This window comes from Tupaia chinensis, unplaced genomic scaffold (genome assembly GCF_000334495.1).
Source record: "Tupaia chinensis unplaced genomic scaffold, TupChi_1.0 Scaffold000014_1, whole genome shotgun sequence".
NCBI lineage: Eukaryota > Metazoa > Chordata > Mammalia > Scandentia > Tupaiidae > Tupaia > Tupaia belangeri.
The window spans coordinates 6,979,053-7,000,512 of NW_006159444.1; the positions used below are offsets into that span (position 1 = coordinate 6,979,053).

General features: G+C 43.1%; 1 protein-coding gene and 2 pseudogenes across 1 annotated transcript; 2 read left to right on the top strand and 1 right to left on the bottom strand.

The window, feature by feature from the left end:
- Positions 1 to 12,049: 12,049 nt before the first annotated feature.
- RAET1E (retinoic acid early transcript 1E) lies at positions 12,050 to 15,811 on the top strand. Its single transcript, XM_014585810.2, has 5 exons — positions 12,050 to 12,209; positions 12,787 to 13,050; positions 13,307 to 13,582; positions 14,235 to 14,423; positions 15,726 to 15,811. Exons 1-4 carry the CDS (start codon positions 12,050 to 12,052, stop codon positions 14,420 to 14,422), a joined length of 888 nt encoding a protein of 295 aa, XP_014441296.2. The 3' UTR covers position 14,423; positions 15,726 to 15,811.
- On the top strand, positions 15,384 to 15,901 carry LOC102471034 (histone deacetylase complex subunit SAP18 pseudogene; annotated as a pseudogene).
- Positions 15,902 to 19,267: 3,366 nt separating this feature from the next.
- Positions 19,268 to 20,168, bottom strand: LOC102471879 (proteasome subunit alpha type-6 pseudogene; annotated as a pseudogene).
- Between the last annotated feature and the right edge of the window lie 1,292 nt (positions 20,169 to 21,460).

A 21,460-nucleotide genomic window follows, 5' to 3' on the forward strand; every position in this document is an offset into this window, starting at 1 on the left:
CAGCGGGAACCCCCAGACTGACTCCTTGACACTCAGGCCAAGTGTGTCCAGGGCGCCCTCCGGCAGCAGCCCAGGACTAGAAGTGGGATTGCGCGGAAGGGACAATGCCTTCGAACCAAGGATCCAAGAAGGACAGCCACCTCTCTGTACCAAGTCAGTCCCCAGAGTCCCCGCAAAGCTGAAAGAGGAGCCTCTCGTGTCACACCCCGGTGGCACGCACCTCCCCAGGCTCCCTGCACAGGAATTAACTCTCACCTGTGCATCCGAGCATGTCCTCTCATGCTTTGTGAAAGTAAACCAGCCACGCCCGGTGAGGCTTGTAAATTTTGACATGGTTTAGCCAAATAATTTCAAAATCAAAATTTAAAATATCCTTGCAAATTTTACAGCCCAAATAAGTGTTGCTGGGAGAACTCAGAGCAGAAAGACCAAAAATAAATTGAAGACAAAAATACATCTTTACCCACCCAGTATCACGTATTCTATTCATTAGCCCTACTTTGTGGCAGTGAGCAAAGGTAAAGGTGAGGTGCGGTGGGGAGAGAGGGAGAGAGCTGGAGAGGGGCCCTGCACTCCAGCCCTCGGTTACTTTCTTGTCCCTTCAAGTCTGTGAGGTCGGTTTCAAGGCAGACCATGGGACGGAATCAGGAGGGCTTTGGAGCAAGAAACGGCTGAAGCCTGATATGGTGGCCTCTGGGTTTGGGCAGGTCAGGACTCGATACTAGAAAGCATCTGCCGTTGAGTTGCAAGGAGTTGTTGACTGGTGTGGGTAGCCTCACCGGGCGTGGCTGGTTTCCTTTCACAAAGCTAGAAATGTATTTTTTATTTTCTTTGAGAGCTTTTTGCTATAGGGCACGTGCGCTCACCAGACAGAGAGAGACAGAGAGACAGAAAGTGAGAAATCATCCCCCAGGAGGGATGGCCACGCCGCAATCCCTTCTCCTCCATTCTCCTCTCTGGATCTTGGGCACGCACGCACACGCGCCCTGGCGTGGGTTTTAAGCCACCGCGTCGGGGACGTGAACCGCGGTCGATTATGTGGGAGTCCAGCAACATAGCCATTATGCTAACTGCTGGTCCCCTAGAAATGTATTTTTTAGGAGAGATTTTTTGAGAGTGTTCCCAGCCTTTAGGATTACCCCGAGTTACTATGTCCACAGGTAATCAGGTAGCAATGGCTATAAGCAATTAGGCCCTTTTCGTTTGTCTTTTTAAATTAAATTAAAGATTAAGGTAAATTGCTGATTTATTATAGTACTTTTCTAAGTTATTTGAGAACTTTTTCTAGATTTGCTTTAATTTGGGAGGGATGTTTCAGTTTCTTTATTTTTTGTAATGAGTGGATGAGTATTGGAGAGTGGAGCCCACTTTGTAAGTTTTATAAAGAGAATTTGTTTGGTTGGCTACAGAAAAGCTCTAGTTTAAGTTTTTACTTTTTGTTAAATCTCTGGTTGTGAGATATTCAGTGCAAGAGAGAGACACGACACTAAGGCTTTTTGCAGGAAAATTGTGTTTTTATTCCTCCCGACACTGGCTCAGCAATTCATATCCAAAGGCTGAGCCCGGAATTTCTTGGGCTCTTGCTTACAATTATTTTAGTTTCTTTGTCTCCCTTTGTTTATACACACTTTAACATACTTTTGTTTTTGTTTTTGAGAGAGATTTTTGCTATAGGGCATGTGCCTGCTCCTGAGACAGATAGAAAGTGAGAAATCACCCCTAGGGGGTCGGCCATGCCACAATTTCTTCTCCTCTATTTGCTCAGGATCTTGGGCACACAAGTGCATGCACCCAGCGTGAGGTTTAATGCAGGTCACTTTTACATACTTTTGATTGCGTGACTTACATGATAAGGTTGCTACGGAATTATGCAGGTATGCAATGGGCTACTGGGCTGTTAGATACCCAGGCTGACTTAAAAGTTAACAGAGTTGCTAAATTGCTATGGGGCTAGAGCTACAAGGTCTCTACAGGCTGCACATGTGGACTCAAATTCCAAGTATTCCCCTGTTTTCTTCCTTTGTTCTGGAAGGTCCCCCTACCATACTCCTTGTTGTGTAATTTATATTGGGACCAGGCCATACAATCTGAGTGTTAAACCTGTCCCAGTTCCTGAGAATGCAGCCAAGGGGTGAGTCCCAAGGTGTAGCAGCTTGAAAACAGGAAGAATGTTGGAAGGCCAGAAGGGAAAAGACAGCCAGGAACTGTGGCCTTAACTGTTTAAGCCCGTGCTTTGATTTTTGCCTGGTCAGGTCCTTGGACAGAGGTTCCTTTCATCTCTATTTTTTTTATACTGAAACAAAGTTAGACCTAGGACTTCCACTATAGGGCTGCCTAGACAGTCTAAATTGGCATTTTGCTGCTTGGTAAACAAGTGTGTCAAGGGATTTTTCCCTCCAGTTTAATGATTAGATTATTAGAGACCTGTACTTAACAATACATCCTTTTTCCATCTTCTTCATGAATTTCTTTAAAGACATAACACTTTAGGATTATAGTCATTTGGAAAAAACTTTTAGAAAGGCATTAAACCAAGTAATTAACTATGAACAGTAAGACTTGAATTAACATAGTTAAAGATATAACAAGAATTTACAACTGACAAATTTGGCTGTATTTGTGATATCCATTAGTTTAACATAATAATGTATAATATGACTGTTAAATATTATATTATAGATTCGGAGGAGCCTTAACTTATTTTGGAACACAATGTATATATAAATATAGAATACATATATACACACAAATATTTACACAACAGATTCACATATATAACTTAAATTTAATGTAAAGAAAATTAAAATTACTTAATTTGACAATGTTCCCCATATTAAACATATTAAAATAAGCCTGATTGAGGTCCAGCAGGTGGTATGGCAGTTAAGGGTACTGGATTCCCACACAGCCGACCACAGTTCAAGTCCTGGACCTGGTGGCTTTCTTTCTCATTATCCATCTCTCTCTCTCTATTCTCACTGTCTCTGGTCAAATTTAAATAAATAAATTAATTTAATTTAATAATTCTTTTAAAGAAATAAGCCTGATTGTTTTTAACATTTCTCTTTTGAATGTTTCAGGGGCTCTCTGTAAACATCCAAAAGTTATTTTGAGATTAAAAAACTTAATTTAGAACTTGATTTTTTGGGAGAAAAACTTTCTCAAATATAGTAAAAGGCTTAAATACTTAATTATTATTAGAAAATGAAAGTTAAATGTTCCCCAAGCACCTTAGGGATGAAAAAGGGTTAACTCAGTGTCTGTTGGCACTGAGACTAAAAACAGAATACGTGGAAGACTACAATAGCTAAATATGACTTCCAGAGATAACAACAGAACAACTCAAAGACTAACCTATGGATTATGTATAAAATTTCCCTTATATGATTTAGTTGTTTTTTTAAATATTTATTTCTTTATTTTATTTGTTATTATTTATTCTTAAATTTTACCAGAGAGAGACAGAGAAAGAGAAAGGGAAAGTGAGAAACCAGGTCCAGGGCTTGAACCACAATCACCCATGTAGGAGTGCAGCACCTCAACCACCATGCCACTTGCCAGCCTCAAGATTTAGTTTTTTTAAAAAAAACAGAATTATTTAATTTAGTTTTATTCATTGTCATTATTTTATTTTGTATTTTTGAAGTTGACCAGAGAGAGACAGAAAGAGAGAAGGAAAGTAAGAAAACAAGCTGCCAGGTCTGGGACTCAAACCTCAGTCAGATACATGGGAGTCCAGCTGCCTCAAACACCAAACACCATGCCACCTGCCAGCCCCGCAAGATTTAGTTTGTTGTTGTTGTTGTTTTAGAGGTTTTTTGCTATAGGGTGCATGCACTTGTCAGTAAGAGAGAGAAAGACAGACAGAAAGTGAGAAATCACTCCCCCAGGGGGGATGGCCACATCGCAATCCCTTCTCCTCCATTCTCCCCTCAGGATCTTGGGCGCGCGCACACACACACGGGCCTGGCATGAGTTTAAGCCATCAGGTCCGGGACTTGAACTGCAGTAGACTATATGGGAGTCCAGCAACATAGTCATTATGCCAATGGCTGGTCCTAAGATTTAATTTTTAATGCTTTTAGTCATTAGTCCTGTAACTGAGCCATAAGGCTAACACATGGATTATGTATAAAATTTCCTTTACAAGATTTCATTTTTACTGCTTTTAGTCACTAGTCCTGTCGATGGAAAATATCCAAATCTAAAAATTAATAATTAATAATTAATGTGGTTTATTTTTAAGCAGAATATGAGTGGCCTAGGCCTGGAGAGGAGGCATACATGTCTTTTTGGGGGGTGATTATGTATAGAGTTTTTTTTTCACTTGATTTTGAGATTGACAGGCAAAATTAGTGAAGAGATTTTTATTGGTCTGTCCCAAAGAGGTGGAACATATGGAAGGGGTGGGGGCTTGTAGGTTATAGGTGGGTTTTATAATTTTTAGTTTGGTGATTGGAAGGGACAAGCCGTGTCCTGGAAAGAGATTCATAAAGAAATGTTTAATCTACATCTCAAGGAAAGCAAAGTTCTGTGTCTTGGGACGAAGTTAGCAAAAGAATATACTGTAATCAGTTGAATATACATCTCAAAGATACTATGTCAGGGACCGGATGCCGGAAGAATCCCATTAAATGGGGAAAAAATGGTCTGTTAATGTTTGTGGACATGACTCCTCCTAGGTCATCTGGAAAAGACTTTAAAAACATTTAAAAAAGCAGTCAGACTTCTGTCCTGTAACTGAGCCAAAAGGGAACTAAAGATTAAACTTACGAAAGTTAGTCTTAATTAATAGTACTCAAAAATTTTTCTTAATTATTATGTCCTGATTATCTGTGAGAAACAAGATATTAGAGAAGGCAAGCCATTAATCCATTTTTATTGATGATTATGTATCAACTATGTAACACATAACACATAGCATGTAAACACCCATTGTTTTATTAAACTAATTATATTCAGAGAAATATGATTGCCTGAATAATAAACCTGGACAAACTATACGCTGGAAACAAGATTTTCGCTTATTAAACTATTTTTTTTTCTACTGTATTTGAAGTCAGCTTATTTGTTAAAGATTTTAAGCCACAGGAACTTAAAAAGTATTTAATTTTTATGAGCAATCTTTTTATAAACTAAGTTCAATGGAATTTCTTAAGGCCTTTTACTATATAGACACACGACATGCAATACATAATTACATGTATGTATATATACTTGTATAAACCTGCAAATAAATCATTTCATATTTTTCTGAAAAGTTCTTTGCCTCTTTTTTTAAAAAGTTTGAGAGATTAGTTCTTAGATCTTTATCTTTTATTTTAGGCTATGCCAGAAAGTAAACACAGTTTTTAAGTAAACTTGACTATCCTTAGTAAGCAGCAAAGATTCTGCAGTCCTAAGGATGTTTTATATTTTAACCCTATAATTGTATTAATAGGTCTCGAAAGAGTGAAGAATGACCACAGACTTCCGTAATTAGAGTAAGGGCTGGAAAGTTTAAAAGAACAGATTATAATAGTTAGAAAAATTATTTGTTATGAAATGCCCTAGAATGTTTAGTTTTATTTACTTAGTCATTTTTAGGCCAGGTTTCTCTTGTTTTCAATATATATTGGGGCCAAATGTATTACAAAGGAAAATGAGCCAAACATTCCCATGAGAGAGGATGTGCCCTAGTGGGGAGTCTTTCCCAACTGAAGGAAGATTTTCCCATCTAGAAGGAGGGAAGAAAGAAAGGGAAGAATGGAATTAGAGGTGAACCTGGAAAGGCTCGAGGAGTCCCTGCAGAACCATTCCAGGTAACAAGCCTCCAGTGGGTTCTCTAGTGCACTGGAGTGAAGAGAACGGAGGGAGATGTCTCTCTTTTGAGCCCCTGGACTTAGCGTGCCCATCTGGGGCCCGTGACCTGTTGGCCTGTAAATATCCCATCCCAAAAGCCTGAGACCCTTTGTTAGCTTCCTAGACTTCCTCTGAGAGTGCCCTAATGATCCTTGCCTATTCCAGGGAAATCTGTAAGGAGAAGTTAGAACTTCTTCCCAGAGTCATCTTCCTTGCTGTGTGAGACCTGACAGGGGTCAAAACCTCCTCCTCGGACTCACCATCATGCAAAAGTACCTGAAGAGGCAAAATGCCATCTGCAACAAGTGTATTCATGACGAGGGGAAAAAAATCCAAGAAACTTTTAAGTTAGTAGTAAGCTTTGTTCCCAAAAGTTTGTAGATTTGGAAAAATGGAGGACAGGGAAGGAGGCGAGAAACTCAGGGCTCCAGAAATCCAAGACCCAGGGGAAAAAATAGCTGGAAATCAGAGCGAGTGACAGCAGAGAGCCCAGCGAAGTGCAGCCTGGTTTATACTCACAGACTTGTAAGATGGAGCAGATAGAAGACCCAGTGTGGTTGCAGTGGGGAGAGATCACAGAAACATCCACAGCAATGGCTGATCGGGGCCAGCAATGCTCCCTGTAACTTTTTCAGACCAGAAAGCACCTGAGAGCACACACCAAGTCTCAGCATGCTATGTCATGTGATAGAACCCAAGAGTATTGCGTTGTGTGCAATTTTTGGTTTTTTAGATCTAGATTTTTAAGCTTAGAGACTCGTCTTGAGAAGCAAACTAAAAAATTATAAATACTCATAAGGTAGGAAAAGGAAAGGTAGGAAAAGAAAAGTAAGGATTTCTCATAGAAAGAAATATTAAAAGTTTACCTCTATGCCTGAAAAGCATGCAGGGGGGCAGCTGCCAAAGAAGGGCAATTGTGCTGGTCATGGGGTGAGGTGTTACATTTATGTCAAGAGTTGATCATGAATATTTAGCAGAGAAAGGTCTATTATAGTATTTAGCTGTTTTGTTTTAATTTGTGGGACTTTTTCCTGTGCTTGTGCTCTTTTTTTATAGATGAGGAATTTGATTACCTAATTCCGCATGCTTAGTATGGACTTGGAAGGTATGAGTATTATATGAATGAATTGCCCAACTAGTTTATTGCCCTAGAGGGAGTTAGAATATTAACTAAATGTCTTGTTGGATCCTTTTGTATTTATGAGGAATGATAAGAGGGAAATTAACAATTTGCCCTATGTATTTTTTTCAGGTACTAAAGGAAAAAAAATGGAATTTTCCCCTCCTTCCCAGCACGAGGAGACTCTGCAGAGGGTCTGGTTGTAACTCCTAATGAGTTGTAATTAATGTGACTGATGTCCCTTCACTATTTTCTTAGGACTGCCTACCACAAGAGGAGCCCCCGCCATTGGTTTATTCATGCTCTGATCCCCTCCCTCCAGTCGTCCAGATCTTTGGGTCCTGGGCACGCGTGCAGGTGCCCTGTGTGTGTCTCATGCTGACCAGGACAGGGATTTGAACTGTGGTCGCCATGTGGGATCCAGCTTCTCTTGAGCAGTGCATCGCTGCCGCAGTGCAGAGCTGCCATATTGCTGCATTTGCACTGCAACCCTCACCATGAGCTCAGGCATGGAATTTTCCACTCAACATGTCATATTGGTACTCAGAAAGTTGCAGATTTTAGAGCAGTTTAGATTTCAGATTTTCAGATTAAGGATGCTCAACCTATAATATGAATTTATTAATAATTCCATTAGTGTACAAAATCTTCACTCAGTATAGCTTGATCCCTCTCCCCTCTTTGTCCTATTATCGTTCTACAAATCACATCTATAAGGTTATCGACAAGGATAGAATTATGACTCTTTTTCCTATTCCAAAGTTATCTTTAGGGAACCTGGGAGAGTCACTAACAAACATTAACAGAGCCCTATGAAAATTAACAGACCATTGATACATCCAGTCCCAGGCAGTATTTTTATGATGCATAGTAAGCCTGTTTATATCTTAGAATAAAGCACAAATATTCTTTTCTAATTTCTTTCAAGAACAGAGACTTGTGTTTTTCTTTAACCCATCACTATGAATTTCAAACTCACCTATAACCTTCAAGCCTCAGCTTCCTGGTGTCCCACCTTTCTGGGCCGGTCAATGTAGAAGACTCCTTATGCTGACTGGCAACTCTGCTGCTCTCAGAGCTAAATAAAAGGAACCACTGCATCTCAGCACCCCGAGAAACACGCTTGTCTTTCTCCTGACCTGGTCACTCAATTTCATGCTTAGTAAGAAACCACATTAATTATTATTTTTACAGAGTAGTTATTTCCATCAGCATCAACACAGAAGTATGTTTTTATTGTCTTTGCTGTTTACTTGTATAGATAGGTACTTTCACAGGTTTGAGTCCCTATCTGGGGCTGGGTTTTAGCTTGGAGTCTCAGACATGCACCTTTAACCCATCACTATGAATTTCAAACTCACCTATAACCTTCAAGCCTCAGCTTCCTGGTGTCCCACCTTTCTGGGCCGGTCAATGTAGAAGACTCCTTATGCTGACTGGCAACTCTGCTGCTCTCAGAGCTAAATAAAAGGAACCACTGCATCTCAGCACCCCGAGAAACACGCTTGTCTTTCTCCTGACCTGGTCACTCAATTTCATGCTTAGTAAGAAACCACATTAATTATTATTTTTACAGAGTAGTTATTTCCATCAGCATCAACACAGAAGTATGTTTTTATTGTCTTTGCTGTTTACTTGTATAGATAGGTACTTTCACAGGTTTGAGTCCCTATCTGGGGCTGGGTTTTAGCTTGGAGTCTCAGACATGCACTCAGTGACCACCCCCACGTCTAGACCTGCAGCAGCAACAAAGGATAGTTTTGACTCCTGCTGTCATTTCCAGCTGCCTGGCCTCCTCCTTGGAGCAGCAATGGAAACTGGAGGAGATCAAGCATTGGGCAGGACAGTGACTTCCTTACTGAGTCATCGGGCCGCTGAGATGGACTTGCACCTGCAGGATCAGGTAGTCCCCTTGCCCAGGGCTGCCACTCCCCACCCAGTCCCTGCACTGATGCTGCCAAGAATCTTTGAAGGACCCAAAAGTGTGACCTGAGTAAAAGGGAGCCACTCCTGCACCTCCACAAGGAGACCTTTGACTCACGTTCAGAGATTTAAAAACTCAATCCAATTCATTTTCAAACTTCATCTCTTTGGACTTGAGGAAAAGAATAGATCCAGATTAAGGACCATCCAGGGAGATAGGAAGGAAGGGATACTTGCTCCTATCTAAGTCATTTATGTCCTATCTGGCAGTTCCATCTTTGTCTATAGCTTTGGGGTTATAAACCAAATTTTAGGATCCCAAATAAGCATGGTGTTCTCTTTCCTGTGATTTTCCAGACGTGTACAAGTTACTTCTGTGGAGTAGAGGTAGTTATGTGAGACCTCCCCACCACCACACCCAGTTTTCCCTCAGCAGCAGCAGCCTGGTCATCCCCTCCCTTCTCAGGTCTGGACCTGCACAGAGCAGGCTCAGCTCAGGAGGGATTCAAGGCCCCTCCTCCAGGCCAGGGGCTGGAACTGTGATCTCAAATTGAGGTTCTTCAACCTTAGTAGCAGGAGAACCATCTGGGGAGCAAGCATTCGTTGGCCCCTTGGGACACTGACTCATAGTCCTGTTGGTCAACAACCCTTTTTCCCATCCCAGTCCCCAGATCCCCACACAGTCTACAGTGTGATGAAGGAGATAACGGCCAGAGGTTCAGACCTGCCAGGCACCGGGCGAACTGGAATCTGAGTCACTGTGTCTCCAAATGGAGACTGGCTTGTGAAACAATTTGCCTGATCTATGGTACAGAGAAAGATGGGTGGGGATGAAGTTATCAGTACAAGAATTCCTAAAGTTCATATATGCTAAAATCTTAACCTGGGTGTCTTGATCCATCCCTAGGGTGGGGCCTGTGGGAGGTGAGGCTCATAGGGGTGGAGCTCTGTGGCAGTGAAATAAAAAGGGACGCTTGCTCTCTCCTCTCTGCTCTCTGTCATTGGGGATATGACAAGAAGGTGCTCATCTGCAAACCAGGAAGAGGGCCCTCGCCGGACATGGGATATGCCTGCACCTTGATCTTGGCCTTCCAGCTTCCAGAAATGTGAGAAAGAAATGTTTGTTCTCTAAGCTCCTGCCTGTGGTATGCTGTGATGTAGCGTGGACCAGCTAAGATAGGTGGATAAGACAGACAGATACAGCAGCTGTAAAGGGGGTGTAGGGATGGGGAAAAAAACAAACAAACAAACCTTAAGTGGAAATTTCAGGTGAAAAGTGAATGAGAAATTTACATGGAAAGTGACACAAAAACTTTGTTCTAAGACCTATTTTTGGAATCCAAAACTTGGATCTGGAAGAGTTTTATCAAAAAAAATGATAAACTACTAGGTTTGTCTTAAGGGCTTGGCTCCGACAGGACTGTTGGACTCGATTATAAAACCCATCTGTGGGGTGGGCCCTGCAGGGCAGTGGTCAGGGAGTTAGATCTCACATGGTTGACCTCCTAGCCCCTGGGGCTTTGAGTCCTAGCCCATCGTGTGTGTGTGTGTGTGTGTGTGTGTGTGTGTGTGTGTGTGCGTGCATAATACCACCAGGGTGGGGAATAGTGAAGGAACTGTGATGTGATCACGCCACATTTGGGGTGTATTCTCTCTCTCTGGTAAGAGCATGCCCCCACTTGACGATTAAAACAAACTTCTGTACTGACAGACGAGTCGCTGCCGGTCACTGGCCAGTTTGACTAACATTGGAATGCACTTGACGAGAGCAAAGCAGAAGGAGTGGATAAGTTAGTGAGGGGTGGTTGTAGAGGGTGAGGATATGGGGAGAACATGTGGGTCAGGGTCGGGGAGAGAGGGCCGAAGCAGCCAGTGCACCGTGGCAGAGGAATGGAGCTCACACAGCCTCCCACGATGCCGCTCACACCAGAGAAGATATTGTGGAGTGCCGGGGTCCAGCCTCGGCGGGGGTGGGTTGACTGGTCGGAGGTGACTCTAGAAAGGAAGACTAAGGCCTCAGTGCCTTTTTATGCACGTCCTCAGTCAGACACCCCTAGAGATTGCTCTCTGAGGAGTGACCACTGCTAGGAATCATCGTGCCTTTTTATTGAAAATGCAAGTAAATGGGTGAGGAGCTACATGTTTTAATTATTAGTTTAATAGGTGTCATAGATTCCATTCAGGGTTGGATTAAGGGTGGGTCTATTGTGATAGGCAGGTCTTTATGGAATGCAGTTTTGGGAAAGCAGCTCCAGCAAGCAGAGATAATTTTCAGCTGATGTGGCAGCAGCCATCTTGTGATTACTGAACACGATGCTGAGAAAAGAAAATCTTAAGTATAGATATTAGTTCTTATGGATCTTAATAAAGAATAATACTTCTATAGTTTTATAAGGATTTAAAACTTAATTTAAGGAATCCTAATATATTTATCTATTTCACTTGGTGAGTGCGGGGGTGCTCTGGGCCAGTTTTGGCCTAATCTTATTTTATGTAAAGAAAAGATTAAGTTTACCTTAAATGTATTTTGAAGGGCCTTCCAAAGGTCAAGATTATTTCTGCCTAGATAGAACTTCAGCCCATCCTCTACTGTGACCACAGAGATAAAGCGTTGTAATTAACAGTAGGTGATCAGAGTAAAGTGGAGCGGTCGGGGGACTTCCTGGAAAATTTTATCATATACTCAGGATGTATAAGAGAGTTATGTAATTCTTTTATAGTAGTATATTGGGGAGTCAGAGAGGGGTCGCTTGGCTACCACAGTTTCTGGAACAAATAGCAAGCGGCCCTGCAGACATGCTAATTCAGCCTAAGTTTTATTTCTAGGTCACGGGGACACACAGCAGCAGCCTTGCCAATGTGCTGACCCGACCTAAGTAATACTTAAAGGTCAAAAGCTCAAAACTGATCCTGGGGCCCTACCGGGTCAGACTCCTCCAGTGGAGGAGAGGAGAGAGAGGAGAGAGTTTATTTGAAGTGAATTTTGAGATTCAATATTGCTTTTTCTTTTTCTTTTTCTTTTTTAATGATAAACATATTCGGTATACTTGCAGAACAATCCTTTGACAAAATTGTCTTCACTTGGGTTTCAATAGGTTAGTCAGTTCTCAGTTGTCCGAGGGTAGAGACTTTGGGCAATGACTGTGCCCATGCCCATAGGTGACCATGTGGATGCCCACAGCAGCTACCCAGTTACTTTCCACAATGGAATCAGCAAGTCTGCCTCTGGCTTTAGTCATTGTGTATCTGTCATCTCTACTGCTGCTGACCGAAGCCAGGATGACTCTGGGCTGTGAGTTCCCTGAAAGACCTGCTGAGGAGGGAGGTACGAGGAGAGGGAGGGGGAGAGAGAGGAAGGCAAGGAGGAGAAAAGGAGGTTGGGGCTTCAGAAAGGCTCAGGCAAGGGGGTGCTCCTGAGGCTGGTGAGGGCGTGTTCTAGCTGGACAGGATTCCCGGATGTTACACCCAGATCTGGAGTGAGGCCCCAGCCTGCCCAGGCTCTGCCTCCTATGAGGCAGATCTCCCTCTCCTGTTCTTCTTTCTACCTGGGCCTGTGAGGAACTTGGCATGTGTCCTGGGACACATCTTTTTCCTTTCTGGTGAAAGCCCTGACTGTTCAGCTAGATTTTAAGTTCCAGGAGGACAGATCCTGTCGGGAAAATTTTGAAACTGTAAAGTTGGTAACACCGTGTTTACCGGACAAATCATCCAGGTAATACCATGTGCACCTGAAGGGTCTATGGGGGCATCATCTTACTAATCTGGACAGTCAAAGATGAACCAGAGGGTTCAGGGGTCTGGGATGGAGCCTGGCCCTTCAGAGGGAGTCTTGGGGTCACAGGATATGCATTTTATGGGCCCCCTTCTCCCTGTCTGAGCCTCACTGTGTTTCTCTCTCACAGATGTTCATTCTCTTTGTCTCAACTTCACCGTCCAGTCTCAGTCCCGCCCTGAGCAGCCCTGGTGTGCCGTTCAGGGCTCAGTGGACAGAGAGAAGTTCCTCCAGTATGACAGTGACAGCGACAAGGCCAGACCTGTGGGTGTCCTGGGGGAGGAGGTGAACACCACTAGGGCATGGACAGAGTTGACCCAAACTCTGGGAGAAGTGGGGCGCGAGCTCAGGAGCCTCCTGTCTGGCATCACACTGGAGAAAAAGGAGCCCGAGGGTAAGAGTGGGATGGGTGGGAGAGGGGGCAGTTAGCAAGATCAGGGAGGGGACCCACATGGGAGGGAGGGGCTCTAGGGGTGTTGGTGTAAAGAGCTGAGCCCTGACCAAGCTTAGAGGCACAAGGGAGCTCATGGGTGAGGGGCAAGTGGTGAAGAAAAGAATGCATCCCCCTAGACGTGCAGAGGAGCACTTGCCTTACTGGGAGATGACGACTCTCAGGAGTCCAGGACGATGGCTTTGCGTGTGGATTGCAGGTCCTCTCAGGCTGCAGGCCGAGCTGCTTTGCCGGCGTGAAGCAGAGCAGTGCGCCGGTGCGTCCTGGCAGTTCAGCATCAATGGACGGACAGCCCTCCTCTTAGATGCAATGAGCATGACCTGGACCATACTCAGCCCTGGAGCCAGAGGGATCAAGGAGGAGTGGGAGAGCGACAGGGGGCTGGCGGAGTATTTCAGGAAGATCTCTGTGGGAGACTGCAACCACTGGCTCAGGGAGTTCTTAGAGCTCTGGGAGACGATGCTGGAGCCCACAGGTAACTGACCGTGGGAGGATGTAGCAGCTCTCGTTGAAGGTCTAGCTCCTTCCCTCTGTGGGCTGGAGCACCTGTGTGATGGAAAATTTGACAGACCAATCAATTTCTTGATTGATTCTTAGTGGGGTTTCCTGTCTGGAGAGTCAGTGACAGCTGTAAGGATTTCCTGCCAACAACCCTTTCCCATCCCTCTTCTCAGTGTGGTCACTTCCAAATTAACTAGTGATCTGGTCACTCATAACTGCTAAGTGGTCTTTAAATCTGTATGCCTCATTATACGCTCCCAGGCCTTCTCCTCTCCCTCTGTTATAGCTACCCTTCAACCAGCTCAAATGTCCCTTCGTAATGCTGTAACCAACTTCCCCAGACAGAATTAAGTGCAACGAATCATGCCATCCTCCACAGAATTCTAGCCATAGTACAAACTGTAAAATAGTCATATGGACATTGCTATTTTGTCCAATAGAAATATGAGCTCTATGAGGAGAAGGCACAACCCCTAGTCATCTTCATACCCTGGGCACTGGTAAAGCAGCCATCACAGAGTGAGTCAGGAAATAGGTGGGGCATCTGGGCTGCCCAGGGATAGCACATCCTGGGAAAAGTCTATGTTTAGGTTTGACAAGGCTTGTGCTTTTTTTTTTTGTTTTAGTGCCACCGTCAAAGACCCCATATACCAACCAGTCTTCCTCCACCACATTAAATGCATATGTCGTGCCCATCACCATCCCATGTATCGTGATCGTCATCATCATCATCATCATCACGTGCTCTTTGGCGTTTGGGTGTTCACCAGGAGGTGTCACGGAAGGAGAGGAGCAGGCTGGCCCCTTGCTCTGAGGTACGTCTTGGTCTGGAAGACCTTGGGTAAGGTGACTCGTGGATCTCATTCAAGCCTCTGTCTCCTGACTAATCTCTCTCCATAGAATCATGCACTTTCTAAGTCTCGAGCCCCCATACTCCACCGTAGGGTTTGGGATCATTGTCTGCTGGGGTAGAGGAGACTGGCATTGGCATAGGCACGGGATCAGATAGGGAGAGGGGAGACAGTTGGGGCAGGCTCTAAGATCTGACAAACCTGTGTCGGGTGTTGGCTCCTTAAGATCTGACCCAGGCTCTCCCAGCTGTTGGATGGAAAGCTTGTTTGTTCTCTGAGGATAGCACAACTGAGCTCATCATCTTCTTACGATTGTAGCACCTTCTCTGAATCAGTGATGTCAAGGATGTTTGCCCTCTCATTATTGTCTGGCTACCAGTGTAACACAGTGTCTCCAACCAGCGGGGGGGTTTTCCCAGTAGCTAATGAAGCTTAGGCTTATGAGCTCCTTCCATGGTCCTTCGAGGAGCCTTTACAATGTGACAACTTGGTCATTTCAAAAACTTTGCAAGCAGGGACCAACAGTTAGTGTAATGGCTATGTTGCTGAGCTCCCATGCAGTCGACCGTGGTTTGAGTCCTGGACCTGGTGGCTTAAACTCACGCCAGGAGCGTGTACGTGCGTACCCAAGATCCTGAGAGGAGAATGGAGGAGAAGGGATTGCGGTGTGGCCATTCCCCTGCGGGGTGATTTCTCGCTTTCTATCTCTCTGTCTCTCTCTCTGACTTTCTGGCAAGCACATGCACCCTATAGCAAAAACCTCTCCCCGCCCCCCCAAAAAAAAAGTAAAAAAAAAAAAAAAACTTTGCAAGCAATCAATGATGACTGCCAATCTGACTCAGACACTTTCTGCCTGACTTTTCTCCGTGCCAGGCGAAATTGGCTTGGCTGCTGGTCTTTTAAAAATTCAGTTAAAGGGTGCTCATGCTTGTTGCAGGGGTCAGAGGTCAGGGAGCACATCTCAGGGGCTATAGGAAAAAGATGGCAGTGGAGTTGCACGTTACCCAAAGGAATTTAAAAAGGAGCCCAAGAAGCCTGTAGCCCAGGAGAAGACATGCTTCCTCTTCTTGCTGTGGGTTTTGACCACCAATAATGGTGGCCGCTACTGAATGGATGGGTTTTCCTATGGAAACATACCATCCAGCGAGCTGCAGCTCTACAGTTGAATGGATGCAAAATTGAAAGAACTGACTAGCTTAGTAAAATAAGTCTACTTAGAAGCTAGAAAGGAGGTCACACGCTTCAATTTTGTGATTGTTTCTACAGACCTTAAAAGACCGGGCTATCGAATTAAGGAGATTGGCAGCACCATGTCCGGCAGAAAGAAAACTGATGATTCCATAATCCTGCAGTCACAAAAGTTCTAAATAAGAGATTATTTGGACACAGCAAGTACCCCTCCAAGTCAGGCACCACCTCCTTCTGGGCTCATGAGACCTTAATAAATTCTATTTGCTTTTTCTTGGATTTATTTTTCAGTCAATGATGTAAAATAAATTTACATACTCTTTTGCCTGATTATTGCCATTAGTCTTTAAATTCTAAATAAATTGAAATGCATCTATGTAGGAGTTAGGTTTGAATGATCTATGATATGAATATTAATGGAAAAGTCTGTATGTTTAAGCCTACCTGTAAACATAAAGAAAAGTGCTGTTAGCATCCTGTGTAAAATTATATTGTTAAGTATATGTGTACTATCAAAAACATTCAGTTAAAGAAAGATCAGTTAAAATATGTTTATTTTGGTTTAATGAGATGTACTTAGGTGTTCATGCTCCCTCTTTTAAAAAAAAATCATTTAATTTTATTTATTATTATTATCAGTTTTTAAAATTTGCTATAGAGCACGTGTGTTCACCAGAGAGAGAGACAGAGAGAGAGAGAGAAAGAGAGAGAGAAAGTGAGAAAGTAAGTCACCAGGTCCAGGACTCAAACTGCGGTTGGCCATGTGGGAGAGTCCAGGTCTCAACCACCACGCCACCTGCCCCTCCCCCCCCGCTCACTCTTACAGATAGTTATTGCTATGCAGAAATCACATGTCCACTGGGCTGGTTCTCTGTGGTCCTGATACACAGGTAAAAGACCACAGCTTGGGACCAGCAGTTGGCGTAATGGCTATGTCGCTGGACTTCCGTGTGGTAGACCATGGTTAACATAGTAATAAATCCTGGCAGAGCCAGCAGGTGGTGTAGTGGCTAAGGTGCTAGACTCCCACCTGGTCAACCATAGTTCGAGTCCCAGACCTGGTGGCTTACTTTCTCACTTTTTCTCTCTCTCTCTCCCCTCTCTTAAATTTGCCCTATAGCAAATTAAAAAATAATAATAAATAAAATTAAATTAAGAAATAATTAAAACAAAACAAAAACAAAGATAAATCAAGTGGCAAGAATGAATAAAGTAATATAGTCACAAATGGAACACTATATAAATGTAGATCAAGAATAAACTTTTGGGGGGACCAGTAATTGGCATAATGGCTATGTCACTGGACTCCCATGTAGTCGACTGTGGTTCAAGTCTCGGACCTGGTGGCTTAAACTTACACCCGGCGCATGTGCATGTGTATCCAGGATTCCGAGAGGAAAATGGAGGAGAAGGGATTGTGGCATGGCCGGGTGATTTCTCTCTTTCTGTCTCTCTGTCTCTTTCTTTCTGTCTTCCTGGTGAACGCACGTGCCTTTACAGCAAAAACCTCTCCAAAAACAAAAAAAAAGAATAAACATTTTGGAGCCAGTAGGGGGCATGGAAGTTAACGTGCTGGGTCCTACATGGCCAGCTGCGTGGTTCTAGTCCTGGACCCACCAGATTGAAAATCACAACAGAGTGCATGTCCAAAAATCCCAGAAGAAGTGACTGTGACATGGCCATCCCCCCTGGGGGGGGGTGATTTCTCACTTTCTCACTCTCTCTCTGTCTCTTTGGTGAGAACACATGTTTTATAGCAAAAACAAACAAACAAAAAAGGAGTAAGGTTTCTACTACACACAAAAAAGTAGAATGTTGAGAGGAAAATGTCAGACACAAGAAAATACTTATTCTGTGATTCCATTTATATAAATTTCAAAACAGACAAAATGAATCTTTGGTATCAGAAGTCAGGATCATGGCTATTTTCAATACTCAATGATTTGGTCTGACAGATGATTCTGCAGGTGAATTTCATTTTTAAAAATATATCAAGCTGGGAGGACCAGCAGATGGCATAATGGTTACATCACTGGACTCCCACATAGTCAACTGTGGTTCAAGTCCCAGACCCAGTGGCTTAAACTCATGCCGGGTGTGTGTGCGTATATGCCCAAGATCCCAGGAAGAGAATGGAGAAGGGATTGCTGCATGACCATCCTGCTGGGGGAGGGGGGGTGATTTCTCGCTTTCTGTCTCTCTGTCTCTCTCTGTCTTTCTGGTGAGCACAAGTGCCCTATAGCAAAAACCTCTCCAAGAAAAATACATGAAGCTGGGGATGGCTGGTGGTGTGGACTTAAGGTGCTGGACTTCCACATGGCTGACCTGGTTCAAGTACCAGACCTGATGGCTTGCTTTTTCACTTTCTCTTTCTCTTTCTTTCTGTCTCTCTCTGGTCAAATTAAAAATAATAATTACAACAATAAATAAAATTAAATAAATATTTTTTAAAAAAGAAAAAGACACATCAAGCTAACGATTTAAGACTTAAGCACTTTACAGATATTATATTTTAACAACAAAAAAGAAACTCTCAAAATTTTTAAGTAGCTAGGCCAGTGGGTGGTGTGGTGGTTAAGGGTGCTGGACTCCCACATGGTTGACTGTGGTTCAAGTCCCAGACCTGGCAAGTTGCTTTCTCACTTTCCTTTTCACTCTCTCTCTCACTCTGTCCCTCTCTGGTCAAATTAAAATAAATAAATAAAATTCTGAAAGTTAAATAAAATAATTCTTAAAAAAAATTTTAAGTAGAAATTTCAGCTTTCATTAATGTCTCAACAAACCAATATCTTGTCAGGTATATGCTCAATGAGAAATTAAATTTTAAATATATTTTTTCTGGTATAATTCAGATATACACATGTTTATGTATATCTATATTTATCTCTATCTAAACGTAGATATAGATAAAGAAATAGATACAGAGAGAATTATCATATGCCAGACACAGTGCCGGACTCCACCCACTTGGTTTTCTTTCTCCATCACTGCTTTGATATTAAGAATTCCTTTCTTTCTTCCACTGTGGTCCCTGTGGTCTTTGTTCTCATAGTGACCTCTTCAGAATGACTCAAGCAGACCTCAACCATTTAGGTATTAAAATTGAGAGTCAGCAGCTCTGGTTTTAAAAATCACAGTTGCTGGAACTTTCCGTGGAACTAACAGTTAAGATTCCTTCCTGTGAGAAAAACAGCCTACTCCATGCATGACTCGGGAAGGACCAATGTTTCCGACGTAAGAATTGATTCCACCCTTTTAATTACTTAAAAGAACACCAACACAGTATATCTGTTTTGTGACTAGGCTCTGAGGTGGAAAGTGAGCTTCCCAAACAGCAGTGACCAAACATGCTTGGTGAGATAAGTCAGATAAGGGCCCTGGTCCAGCAGAGGTTCCTGCGGTGGGTGTGGTCATCACAGGAATACAAGGGAACTTTGAAACGTTCATCGGAAAAACAGAATTAAAGTATGAGCTTATTTTGGTGCAAAATAAAATATTAAAATCCATGCATGGTCTTTTCTTTTTTTAGAGTATGGAGCTTTTCTTTTTTTTTTTTTCTTTTTTTTTTATTTTCCAAAAGCATTGTTTTTATTTATACAGAGTCCTAACCACTGCAGCAGTAGGAGGAGTGGAAGAGGTTCCTTTTACAATCCAGGGGCCTCCATATGTTGGTTTGTTGTCACCAAACACACAGGCAAGTGACATCATGGATTTGGTAAACTAATGACAATGTTTAGTCTCTCTCTGCTAGAGCAACAAGGTGAGCATCAATCTCTGCTTCTGTAAGAATCCTGAATTTAGGATTTTCAACTGTAACTACTCCAACTTCTATTTCTGAAGGTTTGAAGTCAATTGACAGAACAGTAGAGAGGCATGTAACTGCAGTTGCCACTGTCTGTTCAAATGTCCAATCAAATTTCTTCTTCACTTTTTTTTCAAGGAAACTGGTTGACTCAGTTTGTTTAACTCCTGCGGCAGTGGCTTTAAACCCACAGTAGTAACCTGCAGGATCACACTTGTACACCTGAGGACCTTGTTCTTCATCTATACCAATTAACATACAACAACCAGGAGGCCTCATCTCCGCATTCTGTGTGTAGACCTGAGAAATATCAGCACTTCTTTCCCACAGCATGTCCACAGGAATCTCATAACCATACTTATATTTCCAATTAGCTGCCTCATAGCGTGCCCTCTGTACCTGGGATGTCAACTGTCATTCCTGTCATCACACAGCCAATGTTATCAGTTATCTTGAAGAAGTGAGTCACTGTGCTGGAATCCAATAATTTGTCAGGAACTTTTTTCTGTGTGACAATTACTGCACAGTCTTTCCCTCTCACAGCTACTGACATAAGGTCAGTAATAGCCTTGAAAGCATATTCTACTTGGTAGAGCCGGCCCTCGGGTGAAAAAATGGTAATGTGGCGGTCAAAACCAGCGCTGGAACCACGGGACATGTTGGTGCACTCACTACTTCAAGTACAATCTCTGAGTCCTGTAGCTCCCACACCAGGCGTACAAGCCCCTACCGCTAGTATTTGTAAATTGTTTTAAAGAATTATTTGTTTAGGGACAGCAGGTGGCATGGTGGTTAAGGGCGTTGGACTTCCAATGATTGACTGTGGTTTAAATCCTGGACCTGGAGGCTTGCTTTCTGCCAGGGTATGGAGCTTTTCTTATCAGCATAGTGTAGTTTTAGTGGATCAAGCAAGCTTCAAAATACACCATGTAAAGAGAAAGTCTCTTTCGTACAATATGTACCATACCATGTTCATGGGAAAAGCCCAGTCCCTGGTTTTTATTACCCTTCTCTTTTCTCTCTTCCTCTTCTATCCTTTTGCATTCAGAAGGCTCTTTTTTAAATCATAAGGTCTTTTTGTAAACAATTCTTGGAACTGTTAAATCAGAGTGCCATTTTGTCCTCCGTATAAATTTGTAAGTATTGCCAAGACTGCTCTGTTTCTTCATAGTTTTTCATCCCCTCCCCCATTTTATTTTTTAATCAGTTGGCTTTTATTAGGGGAGGTCAGTGACTGGTGATAAGGAAATGTTGAAAAACATAGCAAATAAAACATGAGCTAAATAAGCAGCAATTGCTATCCAGAACCTTGGATCCTTCAGCAGTTCCTGAAAACAGCTGAATACAGTATAACCAATGGACATTCTGGCAAATTCTCCTGCAATGTGGGTGCAAAAGACACCTTAGAGCCATTCGCTGGGATGAAAAACCTTCTGTAGAGAGCAAATCTCATGCCTGACACAATTATAAAGATAATGATGCGTAGTCTGACAGTTCCAAAGGCATGAATCATTTCTTCCATCAGAGCACAGATGCCTCCTGAAGCATCCATGAGAGATCTGAGTGGGTCATAGGCAGAGCTGGGCAGGGATCCTCAGCCAGGCCGATGGAGACGATGAACACAGGTCGAAGGAGGCAGGTAGCTCTTTCCAGGCATGTTCTTTGCACCTTTTCGGGAAGCATCCATTTTGACACAATCCTGTGGACCCTTTAATTCTTTGAGGGATCGTTACCTCCTCCGTTCTCTCTTCTCTTCTTTCTCAGGCTCTTCCTTTATCTCTCTATATTCAGACCCACACTCTCCATCTCCAGATTACGTGCAGCAGTTATTGTCCTCGGAGAGCCAGGCAGAGGGGGTCCCAGTTTCCTAGTGTTCCAGGCATCCCAGGCCACAGAGTTGCCTGCTATCCTGAAGCTTCCGCCCTGCCTGCTGCTCCCTGGTCTTACCCCTGCATGGTTTTTATTCTCAACTCACATTGCCATGAACTTTTCAAAGATCCTGCATATGGAG